Genomic DNA, 17,376 nt, shown 5'->3' on the forward strand with positions numbered 1-17,376 from the left:
AAATGTACAGAAGAAAACACTGTTACGTGTTTCCTCCCCTTGTTGATAAGTAGGTGCAAATGTTTAATTCCCTGATAAATACTGCAGATATTACAGAATAAGAGGGTGTGTCAGCAAAAAAGTATATTAAAAATTATGTATTATGTTAAAAAAATTAAAATGCCTCTTCGGTATCTAAAAATCTCATATCTATAAATCCTCAAGATCCCTTCTGCTGCCTTCCTAGTCTCTTCAAGCAATCAGTTCTCTTAAGTACAAATGTTAGTAGTCAACACATTCTGCTACAAAAAAGAGGAACAGCAAGAAAAAATCTGTAAAATTTCAAATTCCTTCTATTTTCCAGTAAGCATGTGAAAATTTAAGTGGCTTATTCAGAGTAACATTGAAAATAAGTTAAAAAAAAAAAGTGAAGTTTAGTTTGGGTGCTAATCTAAGAAAACCTGCACCTAATTCTGCCTTATGGGTTTCTCATACCATATACTGGTGTATGTTCAGAAGGGCACCTACTTTGGCTGAAGCAGGCAGAAGAGGCGAAACTGCAGGAGGCAGAAAGGAAATTCTTATGAGCTTAAAACAAATGAATTCTTCAACTATTCTCCTTCAAAATTTGGCTAAAAAATAAAGAAGCCCTACTCAATGGCTTGTCTATGCTCTAAGATAAAAAGTTATATATTTCACATCACATCTCCCAGAAAACAAAAAATAAAACAACAAAAAAACTCCACATATTCCAGGCAAACAGAAGAAGCCAAATCTCCTCTTCAATCAGAAAAGTAATCACTTCGAAAGGAGATCTTGAGGATGACTGATTAAGGCCTGGTTTAGCAAAGCATCTGAACATGTGAGTAACTCCACTGAGTTCCTCAGAAGAGCAGCCAAAATGCAGAGAAATCTCTTGAATTTAAACAAAAACAAGATGACAACTATAGTTATTGCAAAACTGGCACTGAACTGGTCATCTTTTCTTTGAAATAAACAGAATCTTGGGAATGGAATCATTTAATACTCTGTAGCTTTATTTCATTTCCTTTCACAATATGGATGAGCGAACATAAACAAAATGATCACCAGCCTTCCAGACTAAATCCTAAGTCCCTCTTTTTTCTCAGGTATTTGTGTTAGAAGTGGAGAAGGAAACCAACTGTAAGGCAAATTCATTATCCACATCTGAAAGACATGAAATGCCTGAGTTTGTGGGTGTTCACCACAATCAAGGCATGTGACCTGTAAAGTATGTAGAAAACAGTTCATAAAATCAGAACAGTAAGTTCTATAAGAATCAAAGGTAATAAAATCCACTTTCTTATGAACTGGTGTCTCATGACCAAACTGTCTAACAGGTCAAAGTGTCAACAGATACGTATCCTGTGGTTGAGACAATCACAACTTCTCCCTGTCATGTGGCTATCAGGGTTCCCAGAAACGATGGAGCTCACACTTCTGCTTTGCCTTCAATAGGGCTGTTCTCACAGGATCGCCAGCAGGAACGTGGCAGTTTCAGAAAACTAACAAGTTTGATTGCAAAAGCCCACTGGAGGCCTATATTAAAGGGAGAAAAGGAAAAAAAGACACATACAGAATAAGATAATTGCCCAAGTTTCTTTTCCATCAATAATCAGTTTGATAAAATTAAAAGCTTTTTTTGAAAACTGCTAAATAAGTAGAATACAGTTACAGTAGAGGAGGAAAACAACTTTCTTACACCTTTTTTACAAACTAAATTGCTACAGGAAATCATTGCAAACCAAATCTATGAAAAATTAAAACAATAATATTCCCTATCCTTCAGAGACTGCCTGGGCAAGCACTCACTGTAGGGTAAGAACTTAGCTTAAAAAAGAGGAAAGGAAAAGATTCTATTTGCACTTGCCCACAGTAAGACTACTGTTTCAGTAAACCTGTGGGCAGACATTAATAGTTCATCAGCATCAAGAGTCTTTCTGTAGATCTACACATTTCCATGATGACAAGTCACACACTATTGTTTAGTTTTAAGTGCTGGTACAGGGCTCAAAAACCTGCGAGTCTGTTTCTGAAGACAGAAACTAGACAACTGTGAAAAGTCACTCAATCAGTGCCCACAAGAAACAGAACAGCTTACATACCTTTAAGAACTCAGTCCAGCCTAATTAAAGCTACAGAGGATGTATTTGCTTTTGCATTGAGCTATGTGCCTGTTTTAAAAGACTTTTTGAGGGGAAAGAGAGGGAAAGGACAGCAGTATTATGAGTGGTACCTATGTTCACTTCAAGCATAATGGCCACCAAAACATAGATTAAAAACCTTGAGAATCTCTTTAATCACATTTGTAAAGGCGTTTGTCTTTGCCTTCAGTGCTCATAAATTTCTTTAAATGACAACATCCACTTTTACAAACTCCTATGCATGTGCTTTTACAATACAATATCTGAACATACTCTAAATAAATAAAAGACAAAGAATGAGGGCAATGGTTATGAGCAGTCACCACAAAATCATTAAGCCTATTTCTGACAATGTGTATTAAATATAATACTGAAATAAAGCATGTTTGGACCAGCAAATCATTAAGACTCCTTTGGAGTCATTATGATCAATCACATTAAGAAGAATTTGGGGACATTTAAATTCAGTGCATTATTCAACTGCCAAGTGCAAGTATATACTCTCAAATAATAAAAAAATCCATATGAAGTTTTTGTAGAAGAAAAATTATGAAATGTTTGAATTCAGTGTCCCACTTGCTTCCAGTGTAGTAAGTTGTTCTGTTTTCCAAATGTCCTGAAAGTGATAAGCTTGCTTTCTAGTTCCAAAACTCACTACATTTCTGCTTAGAATTAATTAGACAAACACTGATGGGGGGAGACATTTAAGAAGCATTAAAAATGATCAACTGCTTTTTCTTCTTCTGTATTTTGGAAAGAATGAAACTGTTCTCACATTTTCCATTTCCTGTTTTATTAAAGACAGAAGGTACTTGCAAGCGAAGATGTAAATGGAACACATTCTAACCACCAGAGGGATTTTTAACTAGAAACAACACGAGACCCAAATTTCAGAGGTATTAGTAGATCCCAATAATACAATTTATCCTGTTAGTATCATGTGATAATATGCACAAAGACTATCTAATTAAAATGCCTCCAGTGAGACTTACTGCCAAATAAAGTGTTCTATCACAGCAGTTTAACTAATTTCTGCTTCAAATCAAAAGGAAAAAACCTCTACTAAAACAGGTTTTTCTCTTTGCTGCACAAACCTTGTGTTTTACATTAAAGTGACCTTAATCTTTCACTGCATAGGAGGAGGGTGGCTGCTGGCTTGAACTGCTATAATTAACAGTGATGTAATTATCTGTAAACCTTAAACTGTTTCAACGCATAGCCATGCTGGCCTGAGTTCTCCAAATTTAGAAATGGTCATCTCAGACTGTGTAAAGGAGTGGGGTCATTATCATACATGTGCTTTCATTGATCTAAACATGTGACTTAATGGGAATTATTCACTCTTTCACTACATAACAATAATATCCATCTGGGGGATATCTTAAGCAACAACATTTCCTTGCTAACAKATATGGGTGCTGTTATAAAGAGAACTAAGATCCTGACACAACATTACTGCAAATGAAATATAAAGCACATTGGGGTCAGAATTGGAATTTTTTTTATTATTATTATTACGGTTAAATCAAAAATTCCTCTCAAATATTTACGTACAGACATAGTATTTTCTTATTTATTAAATGTTTCTTAAGTCAACTTTAGGCAGAGCTATCCTAAAAATAATAAAAGTTCTTTGGACCTGTATAATTACCGTTTCCAAACAATCCATAAATGCGGRTATTTTTATGGGGACAGACAGTTAAATGCTGAGAATGCTTAGTTCTAACAGTCTGAAATTACATTCATATGTTTTTGGAAGAAAGAAAAGATTTTAAAACCACAAGGTCTATTTTAAATATGATTTAACAATATTTACTGCAATCAAGCTCTTGTATGTGAGATGGATGCAAAATCTTCCATCTGAATTCTCCTGCCCTGCTTCCCACTGAGTTAAATGTTGTATGTTATCAGTGAAGGCCAGTAAATATATTTATAGGGTTCCTAGAAAGTTCTGTAAGATAAAGAGAATTTGGAAAAGTAAGGTATAGTGAGTGAAGAAACAACAGCTATTTCAGAACAAAGTCCTTTTTGCTCAGGTTATTATCAGCTTAAATACTGCTAACAATTATAACTCTCTGGGGTGAGAAGAAAGTGAATGATCAATGACAGTAACCACTAAGAAAAATTAGAGAAAATCATACTTTTAGTAAACTTGCAGATAAACTTTAAATACATGAAGACAGTATTTCCAAGAAAGCAGCAAAAAATATTCTAGAGAAGCTGAATTACTCCTAAAAGTTGCAGTGTAGAATCAAACTAAAAACTGAAAGTAGACAAACTTAATTTTGATGATTTGCAACAACTAGTCTTCTAGTATGTACACATACATACATATATTTTTATACATATATATAWAAAAATATATATACAGTTCTCCCTTTAATTACTGAATACCCTTGGTATTGTGTCCTACGCACTTTTCCACTAAATGAATCCTTTCAAAGCAGCTTGCACGTATCATTTTTAACGCTGAACTTCAGTCAACGGCAATATAGACACAAACATTTGTAAGCAATCTATGCATAAAAATGAACTAGTCTCCTAATAAAATATTTCTCCCTTAAATTCCACCGTAGATGCAGATCACATACTACAATTCTATCAGTCTGATTAAAAGGTTGTTTTCTTCCACATCAAATTCAGAACTGGCAAGTACAGTGGAATCTTTTTGTCTAACCAGGCATAGTCCGGTATAACAACAACAAAAATAATAACATTCAGCATTTTTATCACACTCTGCATATTAAAACAACACCACTGCTAATTTCAATCAGCCAGCTCTTTCCAAGCTCTACTCTAGCCTTTCTCTTCATCTTGTCAGTTAGCTGGTCAGTACATCTAGTGATCAGTACCATGTATCAATACAGTAATAAGCACAGAAGAATATTGTTTATGTGAGAAAAGTAGAGAGGGTACATACAGGTAAGATTAAATGAACAGTAAAGAAAGTATGAGATGAGGGAGAATGACAAACGCAGAAGGATGAGGTTTGAGTGTGCATACACTTGTGTATGCACATGCACACGTATCTGGGGAAGGTCAAAAGAATATCTATAGAGTACCGTAAACAGAAAATAGGATGAGCAAAAGGGAAGAACTTGAAAAGGTGAAAAAGGTAGAAAAGGGGACTGAAAATGAACAGAAGGCATGAACAGTAATGCAGGTTACTGAAGGAGATAAAGCTAAAGAAAAGAGCATGGGAAAGAAGCAGAGAAGGAGAGATTACAATCAGAACTGCTAAAAAATAAAATAAAGAGCAACAGGAAAGTCTGAAACAGAAAAAACCCCAAAGAATTAAAAAAGTAAAATGGAAAAGAGAAGAAAGCAAAAGAAATGGAACTTTTAGTTACTTATTTAGAAATTCTTTCTCACCTATGCGATTTGCTACACTGCCGTAATCCATTGTGCTCAAGTCCACAGCGGAGAGCAGCACTGCACCTTTCTACACAAGCTTCCCCACTGGTTCACATGCCCCTTGAGTGCTGTTAACACTACCAGCTACAGAGTTCTTATCCAATGCATGGTATCTTCAAATGTTTTTTAAATACATTTATGCACATGTAAAGCCACCTCCTAAAAACTTAACTCTTTAGAAGGAAACCTTTTTCAAGAGGCAATTTCCAGGCAGTTGTCAGCAACCTTTCCTCCACAATTGTTTCATTTATCCACACAGAAAGAGTTATCTCTCTGTCCTAGATTTTGTACTTGGACGCAGAAGCAGTTGCTTTGATTTTGTGGTGTCTCAGTATAGCAAAGTCATCCATCTTGTGTTAGAAATGGGGTTTCCTATCATAAAGAAATAGAAATGACAGAGCAAAATCGGACAGCACAGGAATACAGAAGTTTAGAAGCTACGTTTAATAAGTTAGCGCATGTTCTGGCTGGAAGATAAACAAGATCAACACACAGTTCAGTTTTGAAGCTCTAGCAAAATACGTCAGTAACCTTAAGTACACTTATACAAGCATAACGAGGCTGGTACCAACGTTCTGACTTCTCTGTTTACTTATTTGCTCTTCTTCTCATCTCCCTCTTATCACTTGACAGTTTTATCCCTACTTCTCCTACTTTCTTCAATGGCCTCTTCCTTTTTCATTATATATTTTCTCTCTTCTTTCACACTGCTGTATGATGCCATTTCTGATATAAACCAATATGGACACTGCTAAGAATCTAAAATTCCAGTGGAATAGAGGTTAGCACCAACTAATTGGACACCACCAACAACAGTTATGCAGTCATGCTGGAAACTTTAGCCAGAACCAAGCCTGATTCCAAGTAATCCAATAAAGCTTTGCCAGCACCAGAGATCTCCCTCCCTTTTTCTCTGCTTGTCCTTAACTCTATTGGAAGAGTCATCTTTGCAGCGACCACACTTCTATGGAACCAGGAAACCCCGCCTTCAGCACTCATTCTATGGTTGCTGGCCCAAAAAGCAGCTCAGTGCTAAACTCCCTTTCTCCTTTCTCTTGGGTTAAGTACCCTGCAGCTGCAACATTCTAGACCTGCACTGAGTCTCACAGAATTATTAATATTTATGGATCTTAGAACACAATACATATTCTTGCTAGTAATTTTAATTTATACTTGTGCTCATAGTTCTCACAAAGAATTACTACCAGCAAAATCCCTACACTTTCAGTTATTTTTACAGTAAATAGACCTTATTTTTATACATTACTTTTTGCATTTCTAACATGGCTAGTCTATAAGCTAGATTTCTTTCTCACAAACATTGGAACAGTAAGAGCAGAATAACCACACCACTGCAAATGGAACTTTAACATTACAAAGTGAGGAAGCTTTCTCCTATAAAAAGAGATGAAAAAGGTATAACTGTAAGGTACTTTCAAGCCTACTGTCAAAGATATAGCAGTGAGCCTACTTCGTGTAATTTAAAAATAACTCAAATTATGCAAACTATAACTTATATTAGGGCTATTTGTACCTTCAATGCATGATTTTGCTCAAGTTAGCAAAGCAGCATTAAGATACATTTTTAACATTAAAAAAGCCTGCATCATCTAAACAGAAAGTCATCTTAAATACAAATGCTAAACATAAATGCTTCTTATTCACATACAGAAAAGCAAATAGAAAATGAACTATCTGGTACAACTGTTTATTGCTCTCTCTTCTTAAATTATGTCTCTTAAACTATGACAATGCAGAACATATTTTCCTAAATGGCATATTCCAGCTACACAATAGAAGTAGTGAATTAAAGGATGCAATCTGACATTTTTTTAACTCACCATAGAGCTAGTAAATCACTCACACACAACAATGCACTTTGTGGACATTTGTCAAATACTGCAATGCCCATACTAAGGCAACACATCTCAGGAGTTGGCAGCCATACTATCAGCAAGAATTTGGCTACAGAAACAGCAATGATTCATCATACATTCTAGAAGCGCTGCCGAAATAGCAAAACAACACACTGCTATTTTAATCCTTTAAAGGTAACAAGAGTTTAAAAAAATAATTAAAAACTTGTTTGTAAAACTGAGACAGGCAAAAATCCTGCTTCTGGTAACACATTTGGAAATGTATCATTATTCATTTATGATCAGTATTTGAAACAGCATTTTTTTTCTTCAGAAGATATAAAACAGCTATTTAATGCCAATGTCAGCTAGTTACTCACCTTGCCATATTGTGATTTAAACAGACAGCATTATAGAACTAATATTCAGAACAGCCAATCAAAAATCATTAGTTTAAAAATATTTTGAGTTAATTTAGCTTGTAGACAATTTTTTAAATCTTCTGGAGTATTTTTTTAGAATAACCATCAAGGCACACTTTCATGAATTCTCTTACCACAGCAACTAGAAGACTCCCAAATACATCCTCTAAATAAAGTGTCAACAGCACAGCCAGAACATTTTATGTACACTGTACATTCTGTGTACTTATCTATTATTGTCCCAATACCTACCAAGAAAACTGTTTCACAATTAACAGTATCTTAAGGTCTGCAAGTGATGGTGCATATTTTGTCAAAAGCTCTCAAGTACTATTGCTTTTTCTGATTAAACTCTTCTTATCCTTCTTCCTCAGGACATCCATTTTAAATGTACAGAAATGTTGTCTTCTCAATTACAGACCTCTTGAAAGATGATTTCTTTCCATAGCAAATATGTAATGACATAAACTGTATCAGTAACTAGCACTCTTTTACTATTACCTTGTCAAAGCTGCTTACAAACATCTCTTCAGTGCTTAAAAGAGCATCCTCTGAAAGCATTCCAGACGTGCTGCCCTTTGTCCCACTACACAAATACACAATGGGAACCCCCTACCTTCTGGAAAATGACTTCACCTTGCTTTCTTTTCCTTTTGCTGCTTTTTCTGATCCTCTGGTTTGTCTGAATCCATTTTGCCACCTGGAGTTCAAAACCATAGTGCTTTTTTAGGAAGAAGACACGACTTGAATGCAGCTACACAGCATTAATAAGAAGCTATAAAAAGACTCAAGACACATTTTTCCATTGCTTCATTGGAAAGAGGGAAAACACTTTTCCAGTCTAGAATGACATGGTCTTCAGGTAGTCTGGCCAGTCACCTGCGACACAGTCAAAGCATGAAGTGGCGGTCTTCATCTTACACAGCATTATTTTTCCTTCTACTTGTTACTAACGTAAACTTACAGCTCCAAGCTTAAGTTTTTCCAGGGAAAAAAAAACCAACAACAAAAAAAAACATGCCTGCTGCCAAACCAGTTTTCCAAATGAAATGTTGTCATTATGGCATTCAAAAATTCTATAGAAAATCTCTGCACTCTATTCCTTACACTTTGTGCTTCAAGTAACATTTTTTTCCAGCCATCCACTCTACCAACATCAATTTCAACTGATGGAAGGGTCATTCATAATCCTTAGTCTTTCACACACAAGTATTTATATTCTTAATATTCAAACAATTATTTTTAAGGCAACAGCAAGAAAGGGTAAGGGTGTCAGGTGGGAAACTAGAGGAGGACATCTGCAAGGGAGTAAGGACACAAGGAGGAAAAACGGTCCGCAGAAGGCACCGAACAACCGCGAAAGACGGTTTTCTCCTCACCTCGCCGCTCACTTGCTGGACGAGCTGACACTCCTTCCAAGTCTCACCCTCCTCCAGCAAAGGCTGCACGGGGGAGAAAGCGCACGTTGAGGCGAGCTGGCCCGCAAAGCCCCCTCGCTTCCCTCCCCGCCGGGCTCCGCGATGGGACAGGGCGCGCTGCGAGGAGCCGGAGCCGGAGCCGGCCCCGGCCCCGGCCCCCGCACTACCCCGAGCCGCGCTCCCGCGCCCGGCCGCGGCGCCCCGCAGCCCTCGGTAGGAAATGAAACACCTCCGCGGGGTCCCCCGCCCCCGTGCTCCGGCCCCCGGAGCCCGGCGGAGAGGAGGAGCCTGCCTCAAAGACGTAGGGGCGGGCGGGCTCCCGGCCCTCCTCGCCGCCGGCTGCGGGGCGGCTCGCCGGGCTCCCCGCGCCGCCGCCGCGCCCCTCCCCCCGCGCCGTAACGGCCGCCGCGCGAGCCCAACGGCAGCGCCGAGGGGGCCCCGCCGCCCTGAGGGAGGGCGCTTCGCAGCCGCCCGAGCGGCGCTTCCCGCCGCTGCCGGCCGCCCCAGTCGCTGCTCGGGCCGGGCCGGGCCGGGGGCTCGGCTCACGGCACTAAGTGCCACCGCCGCCAGCCGCCTGGAACTTTTCTCCACTGCTTTCTTGCCGTCTAAGGAATCCAAAGTAGCTAATGAGTTATCAGGAGGGTCTGAGACGATTCTTCAAAGCAAGATCCAAACCACCTTTTTATTCATACTCTAGCGCAGCAAGCCCCTTACTCAGGCTTCAGTTAGGCGCTTTGTTCAACAGAGACAGCAAACAGGTGATTAAATTCAGGCATGGGACTTTAACAGATGCCTGTGCACTGTTTCCACCAGGATATTTCAACGCTGCTGTGATTGAAGAGGCTCAGCTACTGTCGAGCATGGACAACTGAACACTAAAAACTCTTAGGACATTATAAAAGCTGGAAGTACTTAGCATTTAAAGCAAAAGACACAAAAAAGGTAAACTTTGTCACATCTGATATAATTAAAACAATGCTGGTATGGTATTTCAGACTTTTAAAAATATTTTCTACCATGTGCTATATATGACAATTCCCTGAAAGCTTCAGAAGAAAATTGTGCTCTTATAAAAGAAAGGGGCTCATCAAAGCATTTGTTTGAGCAAACCCTCCCACATATAGAATTAGATGGACTTTGCAAACAGATGTAAGTAAATAAAGGTAGGTCCAATTAGTGCCTAGTAAATCTTGACATTATCCCTTTAACTTTATTACTAAAAAAAAAAAAAAAATCTCCTACCCTTTTTTGTTTTACTGCCACAATGTCCTTTTTTCAAGATCAAAAGCTTTAGATCAAAGCCAAGATCAAACTCAATGCTTTAAATAGAAGCAACCTCACTATGAGGTATTGCACAAAGAAGAACTTCTTAATGGAGATATCACAGTATAAAATCTTATTAGGGCCCTTTTTATTTCACACAACAGGTTACTTAAAACAGGTATCGACAGCATATTTTTATATTATAAAACTACAACAGATATGCTGCTTCTGAAAGCTGCTATAAATTGACTCTTGAACTCTTGCGTTAGAGTGAAGAAAGAATAACAGAGCATAGTTCAAAGAAAATGAACACAAATATGACCAGAAATTGATGTTAATGGCAAGACCAAATTAATGTGACTACCTAAAAAACAATGCTCCCTTTAATCAGTTAACAGATTAGATCTTTCATTTCTACAGAAAAAGTTAGGGGAGGGACTAGGTCATAGAAACAGCAAAACTGATTTTTCCCAAAATACTTTAAAGAATTAAAGGAATTCTTTCCTATTAAAAGTTTGGAGAAAACTAGAGGGAAAAAAATTACAGAAGACATTGATTTTCAGACCTGCAGACCCCGAGGATGAAAATCCCTGAATGAGCAAATGCAGCTAGCTCCTGTTTTCGTCTTACAAGCTGTAAGGAAACTCAACAGTTGTTGTTAGCAACTCTTTTTAAAATGGTAGTATACCTGGTGGAGCTGACACCGGGGGTTCCCTTGTGCTAGGCACCGTGCACATCTATACCTGAAGAGTCTCCACTGCAAGATGATGCGATGTGGCATAAGAGAAGAGCCTTGGGGCTGCCCTAAGCAGACTGCTGAGCAGAGCAAGCAGTGAGAGAAACAGGGTGGGCCTAACAAGCTGTGGTCTCAGCACACTGGCTGTGCGGTCAGCCGTTATCTCTACTTACTGATGCTTCAATAAGATTTAGCTCATGGCTAGACTAGGAAAATTTGCTTGGAAAATGAGAGAGAGAGAGAGAGAAAAAAGAGAGCATTATGCTGTTATGAACAGCTGGTCTCCTACTGCTTTCTTCCATACTCCCAGAAGGAAAGACCTTACAGTAGGTACGAGGGAGACAGACCAAAATGGTAAATCCTGACTTGAAGGGAGAGCCCTCCACTAGCAGTCCTGTGTGCTATGGCACATGAGACTGACCTGYCATACTTGAATCCCTTTAAAACTGAAATGATAAAATTAGTCCGTCCTGCATATCCTTTAACTGGGAAGACATTCTTCCATGGACTCTTAATGGRGCAGTCCTATGTAACAATTTGAACAAGCATTTATATATCTCAAGGCATACTATTGTCCTCTATTCTTGAAGTAGCAGGATTACATATAACTGAACTTTGAAGTATGTGGGAGGAGGTAATACTTTCTACCAACTGAGTGAAGACATGCCCAATATTCTGGTACATGACTTAGTCAATAATTTACATCCACTATTCTTCAAGTCGGACCAGATCCCAAGGATACTACGAACTTTCAGCACTGAACATAGGTTAGAAAATAATAGGGTATTTGTGCAAAAAGGCAACTGTTTAATTTTAAATTGAAAAAAAAATGACTTTAAACTGTTGGGACTGTGATGGCTACTAGTGACACTTACTGATTTTGTGAAAACTATCATAACACACTTTTCTTTTACATAAACAGCCTATAACTTCAGTTGGTCTGTATTGCTCTAATGCTAAATCATCCAATATTGATAAACTAACAAGCTCATCTCTTATCTAAGGTGAATAGGGAATCAGTGCCCTCTTTGGCTGACTTGCCAATAGTCCTCAGATACTGGAAAGCACAGATAAAAAAAATGGAAAAGAAAATGGAATAAAAACATTTACTGTAAATGAATTTTGGGAGAACTTCTGCAAAGTAGAGAAAACACAAAAGTAATTCAGTCGAGTCATATTTTCCAACCTCTCCTCTCCAGAGATTTGATTTTGCTCTCAATTACTGAGTTTTATACCCAGCATACACACCTACTTTTATTCAGATCTATGTGGAAACCAGAAAGAACACAAAAGAGTCCTCTACAGATTTTAGAGTTGTATCATGTGTTTTTCTTAGGGGACCTAACTGGCTCCACTAGTATACAAATTGGGATTTTGCACCTTCATATGCCTTCCCATATAACATACACAAATAAAAATATGGACTGTCATTCAGTTTCACTTTATGTAAATAAAGCTGTACTGACTGTTTTTAAAGGATGATATCACCACTTCTGTGAAATCCATAAAATTTCTTTTATTTTTTAGAAAGCTAAAAAGAAGCTTTTTAAATGAATTAGGATAAAATGTAAGTTATATAAATGTTTTTCTACCACACAGAAGATTTATTTTTTAAAAAGCCTGAGAACACTAGTTTAAGTCAGAAAATTAACTTATTTGGAAATTGAGAGTAAGAGGTGTCCTCAGCAGTCTGTGCAATCTGAAAGCTGCTTCAGTAGAAAGGACTTGTTTYCTAGTATTTTGTAAAAGGGTTGAGAAAATTAAAATTCAAGAAGTACTTTATCCAGCAGCTCACAAGATGATTAATAATGTGAAACATTAGCCTGTATTCTATGGGGCAAGGATTTCAAGGGTTTTAAAGCACAAGTATCACCAAAATTTGGTAGAGAAGCTAATAAGCAGTGGGCTACAACTCAAAATAATATGATGGCTGGTGCATTCACACTGCAACCTGTACTTGCAAGAAAGAGTACAGCAGTGGTTGGTGAAAACTACTGAAAAAGAAGTCAAGCCCAGAACATGCCCCCAAGTGAATTGGTGTAGTTTTCATGGAGACAGCATTATTCACTGAAATGAAAAATCAAGTTGTTCCTGAGATTAACTGTATTTTAGAAATTGTGTTTTGGTCATTTAGATTGATACAGAAAAATACAAATGCTCTCATTCCACCAAGAGTCTGTGGCGGTGTAAAAATTCTCTTTTGGGATCTCTATGCTGTGTCTAATATTCTTCCACGAACATACCCTATACAGAGACATTATTTTCAGATGAAACTTGCCTATCCTGAAAAATAGCTCTACCTCCGGCAGACAAAACCTGTTGAAACAGTAACTTAAGAGTATGTTCTTTCAAGACCTCTTTGAAAAAAACATTCACGCCAACACATGATTTTCAAATACTGTGTCATCAACATTTTTTCAAAGGGGTGCTACAAATACATCCTTCATATCCACATTTGCAATCCTACCTAGGGATGAAGTTCCTTAGTAGACATGATTCACATTATATATTACACATAGGACAGTGATTATACTTTTAGAATATGCAACAATTTTTGGGGGGTGTGTTTCCTGTTCCYATATGGGTGCAAAAGTAGATTATCTTTTTTGTATTTACACCCTTCTGTTTGAGAAGTATACCAAGTGCTGGGTGCATTCAGCAGCACAGTCCAGAATGTAAATTGCAGCATCTTCCTCTAGAAGAAGCAAGACAATTTGTAAGAGAAAGTGATTGTTAATACAATCATAGATGAAAATGTGACCTTGGATTTCAGAGATTTCAGGTTGRCTCTTTCTCTTTCAATGTAAAAGTAATTTGAAGCCAGACATCTTGAATCCAGAGGACAAGGACTAGGGCTCAAGCATCTTTAATAAAAAAGAATCCTCTATAAAATTCTCTTTAGCTCCATCCAACAGTGAGATCTTAGTAGGCAATGGGTAGTTGCTGGCTGGMCAAAACTACATAGGATTATGAAAGCCCTTTGTTTTTTGGAAATTACAGGAAAAAAAATCAAAAACCCAAACATGCTGAAACACAGCTAGTGGACAATCCTGAAAATCAGCACTGATGTGACAAATAGTGTTTTCCTTCCTTTTCCACTATAAACAGCCTGCAAGAAAATGAAGCAGTCTATATTTCTCCCTGAAAACTACCTTAAAATATAAATGTAAAAGTGTCTTTCAGAAGTCTACTGATCTTCGAGTCGTACTGATCTCTCAAAGCAATAAAAAGCCCTACCAACAGCTCTGGTAAAGAAACATATTCAAGGCAAAAGTCAATTAGCCCTCTGGCCATGAAATCCCGTTAGCCCATATGCTTAGAATAATAACCGTAAGCTGAACCATGACCTTTACTGCTCATTTTTATTTTGAGCAATAGGTTTTTCAGTCAATAGACCTTTCAAACCTATCTTTCCCTAGACATGTTCATTTTGGCATTTAGGTTTTACTGTGGGCCTACAGAATATATATAGTATCATGGAAAAATATCCCTTTCTTATGGAGTAACTTTTAGAAGAATCATTTATTTTCTCTGTGATTAATCAGAAGCTGGTCATCATCTATACCTTTAGTCTGACTATGAAGCACTACTGAATGACAAGAGTGGGTAGATAAGACTGTAGGTAATATAAACCAGGAAAGATCTTTATATTAGTCACAACAACTTYTATGGAACTGGTGGAGATGGAATGAAGACCATGACATGACATATTGTTGCAATCTACTATCTAGAAGTAGATACCAACTACTTAAGTGGTTCAGTGTTTTTGCAGAACATGTTCAAAACAGTGTCTTCAAAAGAAAAAGCTCACATCTTCAGCCAACTGGAAATGCAATGGCAGGCTCTCAGCCTCTGAGATCACTATGAGTTTCTGACTGGATCACTGAATGAAAAAGCAAGTCACAATTTTCTTGGTTTTCTCMCTCACAGAAAAAGCCAAAAATTCACCTCTATCAGGAATCATTCAAAATTGATTTGTAAGTTTCACTAGGAATTACTATATTGAGAAAGTCAGCATTACCTAGGGCTACACAGACTTCAGATATATAATTTCTGTTTAGACATATGCAKAAGAAATTGCCCATATATATTCATTCTTTCCAATCACAGGCAAGCCTCTCTAAAAGCCCGGAAAACAGAGAATTTTTCCAGGCTATTAAACAGTAATATATTTGTTTCCTTTAAAAACTCTAGACCACTGAGAAGGTGGTATCTTATTCCTTTCACATATACTAAAATTACCTATAAGGGGTTCTGAACTGGAGACATTTCAGCCATTTGGAAGGCTATTTACTCTTTCCTAATTAATACAGAAAAGCAATTTTTCCTGCAAAGTATTATTCAAAATATTTCAGTCTCTATGAATTGTTTCCATTGGCTAAAGAAAACAATGGGTAGGGTCAAAATTAATTGGTTGCTAACTTCTGTGCTTTTCTTCGGATGTTTTTACAAGGAATGGATTAAAATCATTGTTTATTGCTGTGCAAGTCCAGCTGTGTCCATATTAGGCAAGTCTCAGTTCAACATCTCTGTGCGAAAAAAGACTTGTCCTCCCTCTCTTTGCTATGTTTTCACCCCCTGCATATGTAGGTGGAGAGTGGGAGCTTGGGAATGTGAACTTGATCCAGCACTGATCAGCCAGGCAGCAAAACCTTATTGTTCTTTAGATGCCAAACATAACTCCTTTCTAGTAGGGATAAGCTCAGTCATTCTGCACATAACACAGCTTTTGTGTTCAGCAATGCAATTAAGAGGAAAAGGGAACCAGAAGGACTGCTAGAGATTTATTAAACTTAAAACAGATTCTAATGAACAAACCTGAGGAATCCAGTCTGCATTTACTTTAGAAATGGAACATTTATTTCAGATGCACTTCAGCTTTCGGAACAAGCTATTACTCGTTCAGATTTACTATACTACTATTATTGTAATTCAGAATTCGATATATACATATACATATATATACACGTATAATGCTGMAAGGTAGCCTAAAGAGAAATAGAAAGATATTTGTGAAAATCTGACTTTTGACTGAAGAGGTAAGCCAATGTTTTAGCAGGTCATTAAACTAAATCCACTGAAATATGCCTTAGTGCAGATTCACAGTCCCAGTAGAGAATCTCAAAAGCATTTTTTCCTGCATTACTCAATTAATGGCTAAATTAAGGCTCCTAAACTACTGTAAAATATCTTAAATTTCACTTCAGAAATTATAGAAACAAAGGCATTGAAATGTTATAGCCCATATTTTCAAAAKTAACATTTAAAATGGAACACTTACATTCAATCTAGCTATCCAGTTATTAAGCAGTATGTATGTGCCTAACCTGAGGCATTATGTTTTCCAATTTTAGAACATAATCACAGAATAATTCATAACAATGCAATTCTAATCATGAGTCATGTCTCTATATTTTACTCCTCAACCCAGCAATCTCATGCAATGTYGAAGAAACTTAACCCAAACTCTCCAAAACTATAGCAATTTCTAAGTTATRCCTCGTTTGTTAGATAATAATCTTGAAGAGTTCTGAAATAAGTTTGGGTCTTTACTGACATTTAATGATGTAGCATTTTTGTAAGCTATTTTCTTGAGTTTTTGAGCTATTCAGCAAACAAAAAAATACAAATATTGGGCCTTATTTAACAGTATATTAAKTATAATCTGTAGGAACAACCAAATCAATTACAAGCCCATTTTATATGAATTGACTTTAGATCAGTGTAACGCTTATTAAAATAATGACATACCAGACAACTTATTTGAAAAATTATCACAAACAAAATACTTCCTGCACTGGATTCTACATATAGGTCTCTAGCTTTGGTCTTAGCTCTCATGTTTCTCTATCTAGAAAGACTTTCAGAAGGATAGATTTTATCTAATAGGTCTTTCAAAAAGTTAACAGAATAGACAGAACGCCTGTTTGTGCAATCTGTCCTGTTTCTCTTCATGATTCATCTGACATTATGCACCCTGCAGTACTATACAGTTTGTTTCATAGAATTTTTACACTTTCTAAAATTCCATCTTCTCTTCTGAGAAAATGGAATGCAATGCTGATAGTACAATTGCTCATTTCTGAAGAAATAAGAGGATCAATGATTCATATTTATAAAGAC

At 37.2% G+C, this 17,376-nt stretch overlaps 1 protein-coding gene across 16 annotated transcripts in view; it reads right to left on the reverse strand.

The window, feature by feature from the left end:
• The window catches only part of AOPEP (aminopeptidase O (putative)), a 215,879-nt gene that overhangs the window by 85,631 nt on the left and 112,872 nt on the right, over positions 1-17,376 (reverse strand). For 10 of the 16 annotated variants that reach the window (XR_014896808.1, XM_085312924.1, XM_085312944.1 and 7 more), the window contains 2 exons: positions 9,216-9,278; positions 8,453-8,536 (listed from right to left, as the gene is read on the reverse strand). The exons of 1 other annotated variant lie outside the window; for it this stretch is intronic. Coding sequence is in view for 12 of the 15 variants with exons in the window: in XM_085312924.1 (XP_085169050.1) it covers positions 8,453-8,536; positions 9,216-9,278 (147 nt within the window). In the remaining 3 variants the exon portion in view is untranslated. Of the gene's footprint in view, positions 1-995; positions 1,540-2,727; positions 4,096-5,516; positions 5,931-8,452; positions 8,537-9,215; positions 9,279-17,376 lie in introns of those variants that run through there. 5 more of the 16 variants (XR_014896819.1, XR_014896818.1, XM_085312991.1 and 2 more) reach the window with 5 other exon arrangements.

This window comes from Rhea americana, unplaced genomic scaffold, assembly GCF_003343005.1.
Source record: "Rhea americana isolate MKP2758 unplaced genomic scaffold, rheAme1 scaffold_11, whole genome shotgun sequence".
Lineage (NCBI taxonomy): Eukaryota > Metazoa > Chordata > Aves > Rheiformes > Rheidae > Rhea > Rhea americana.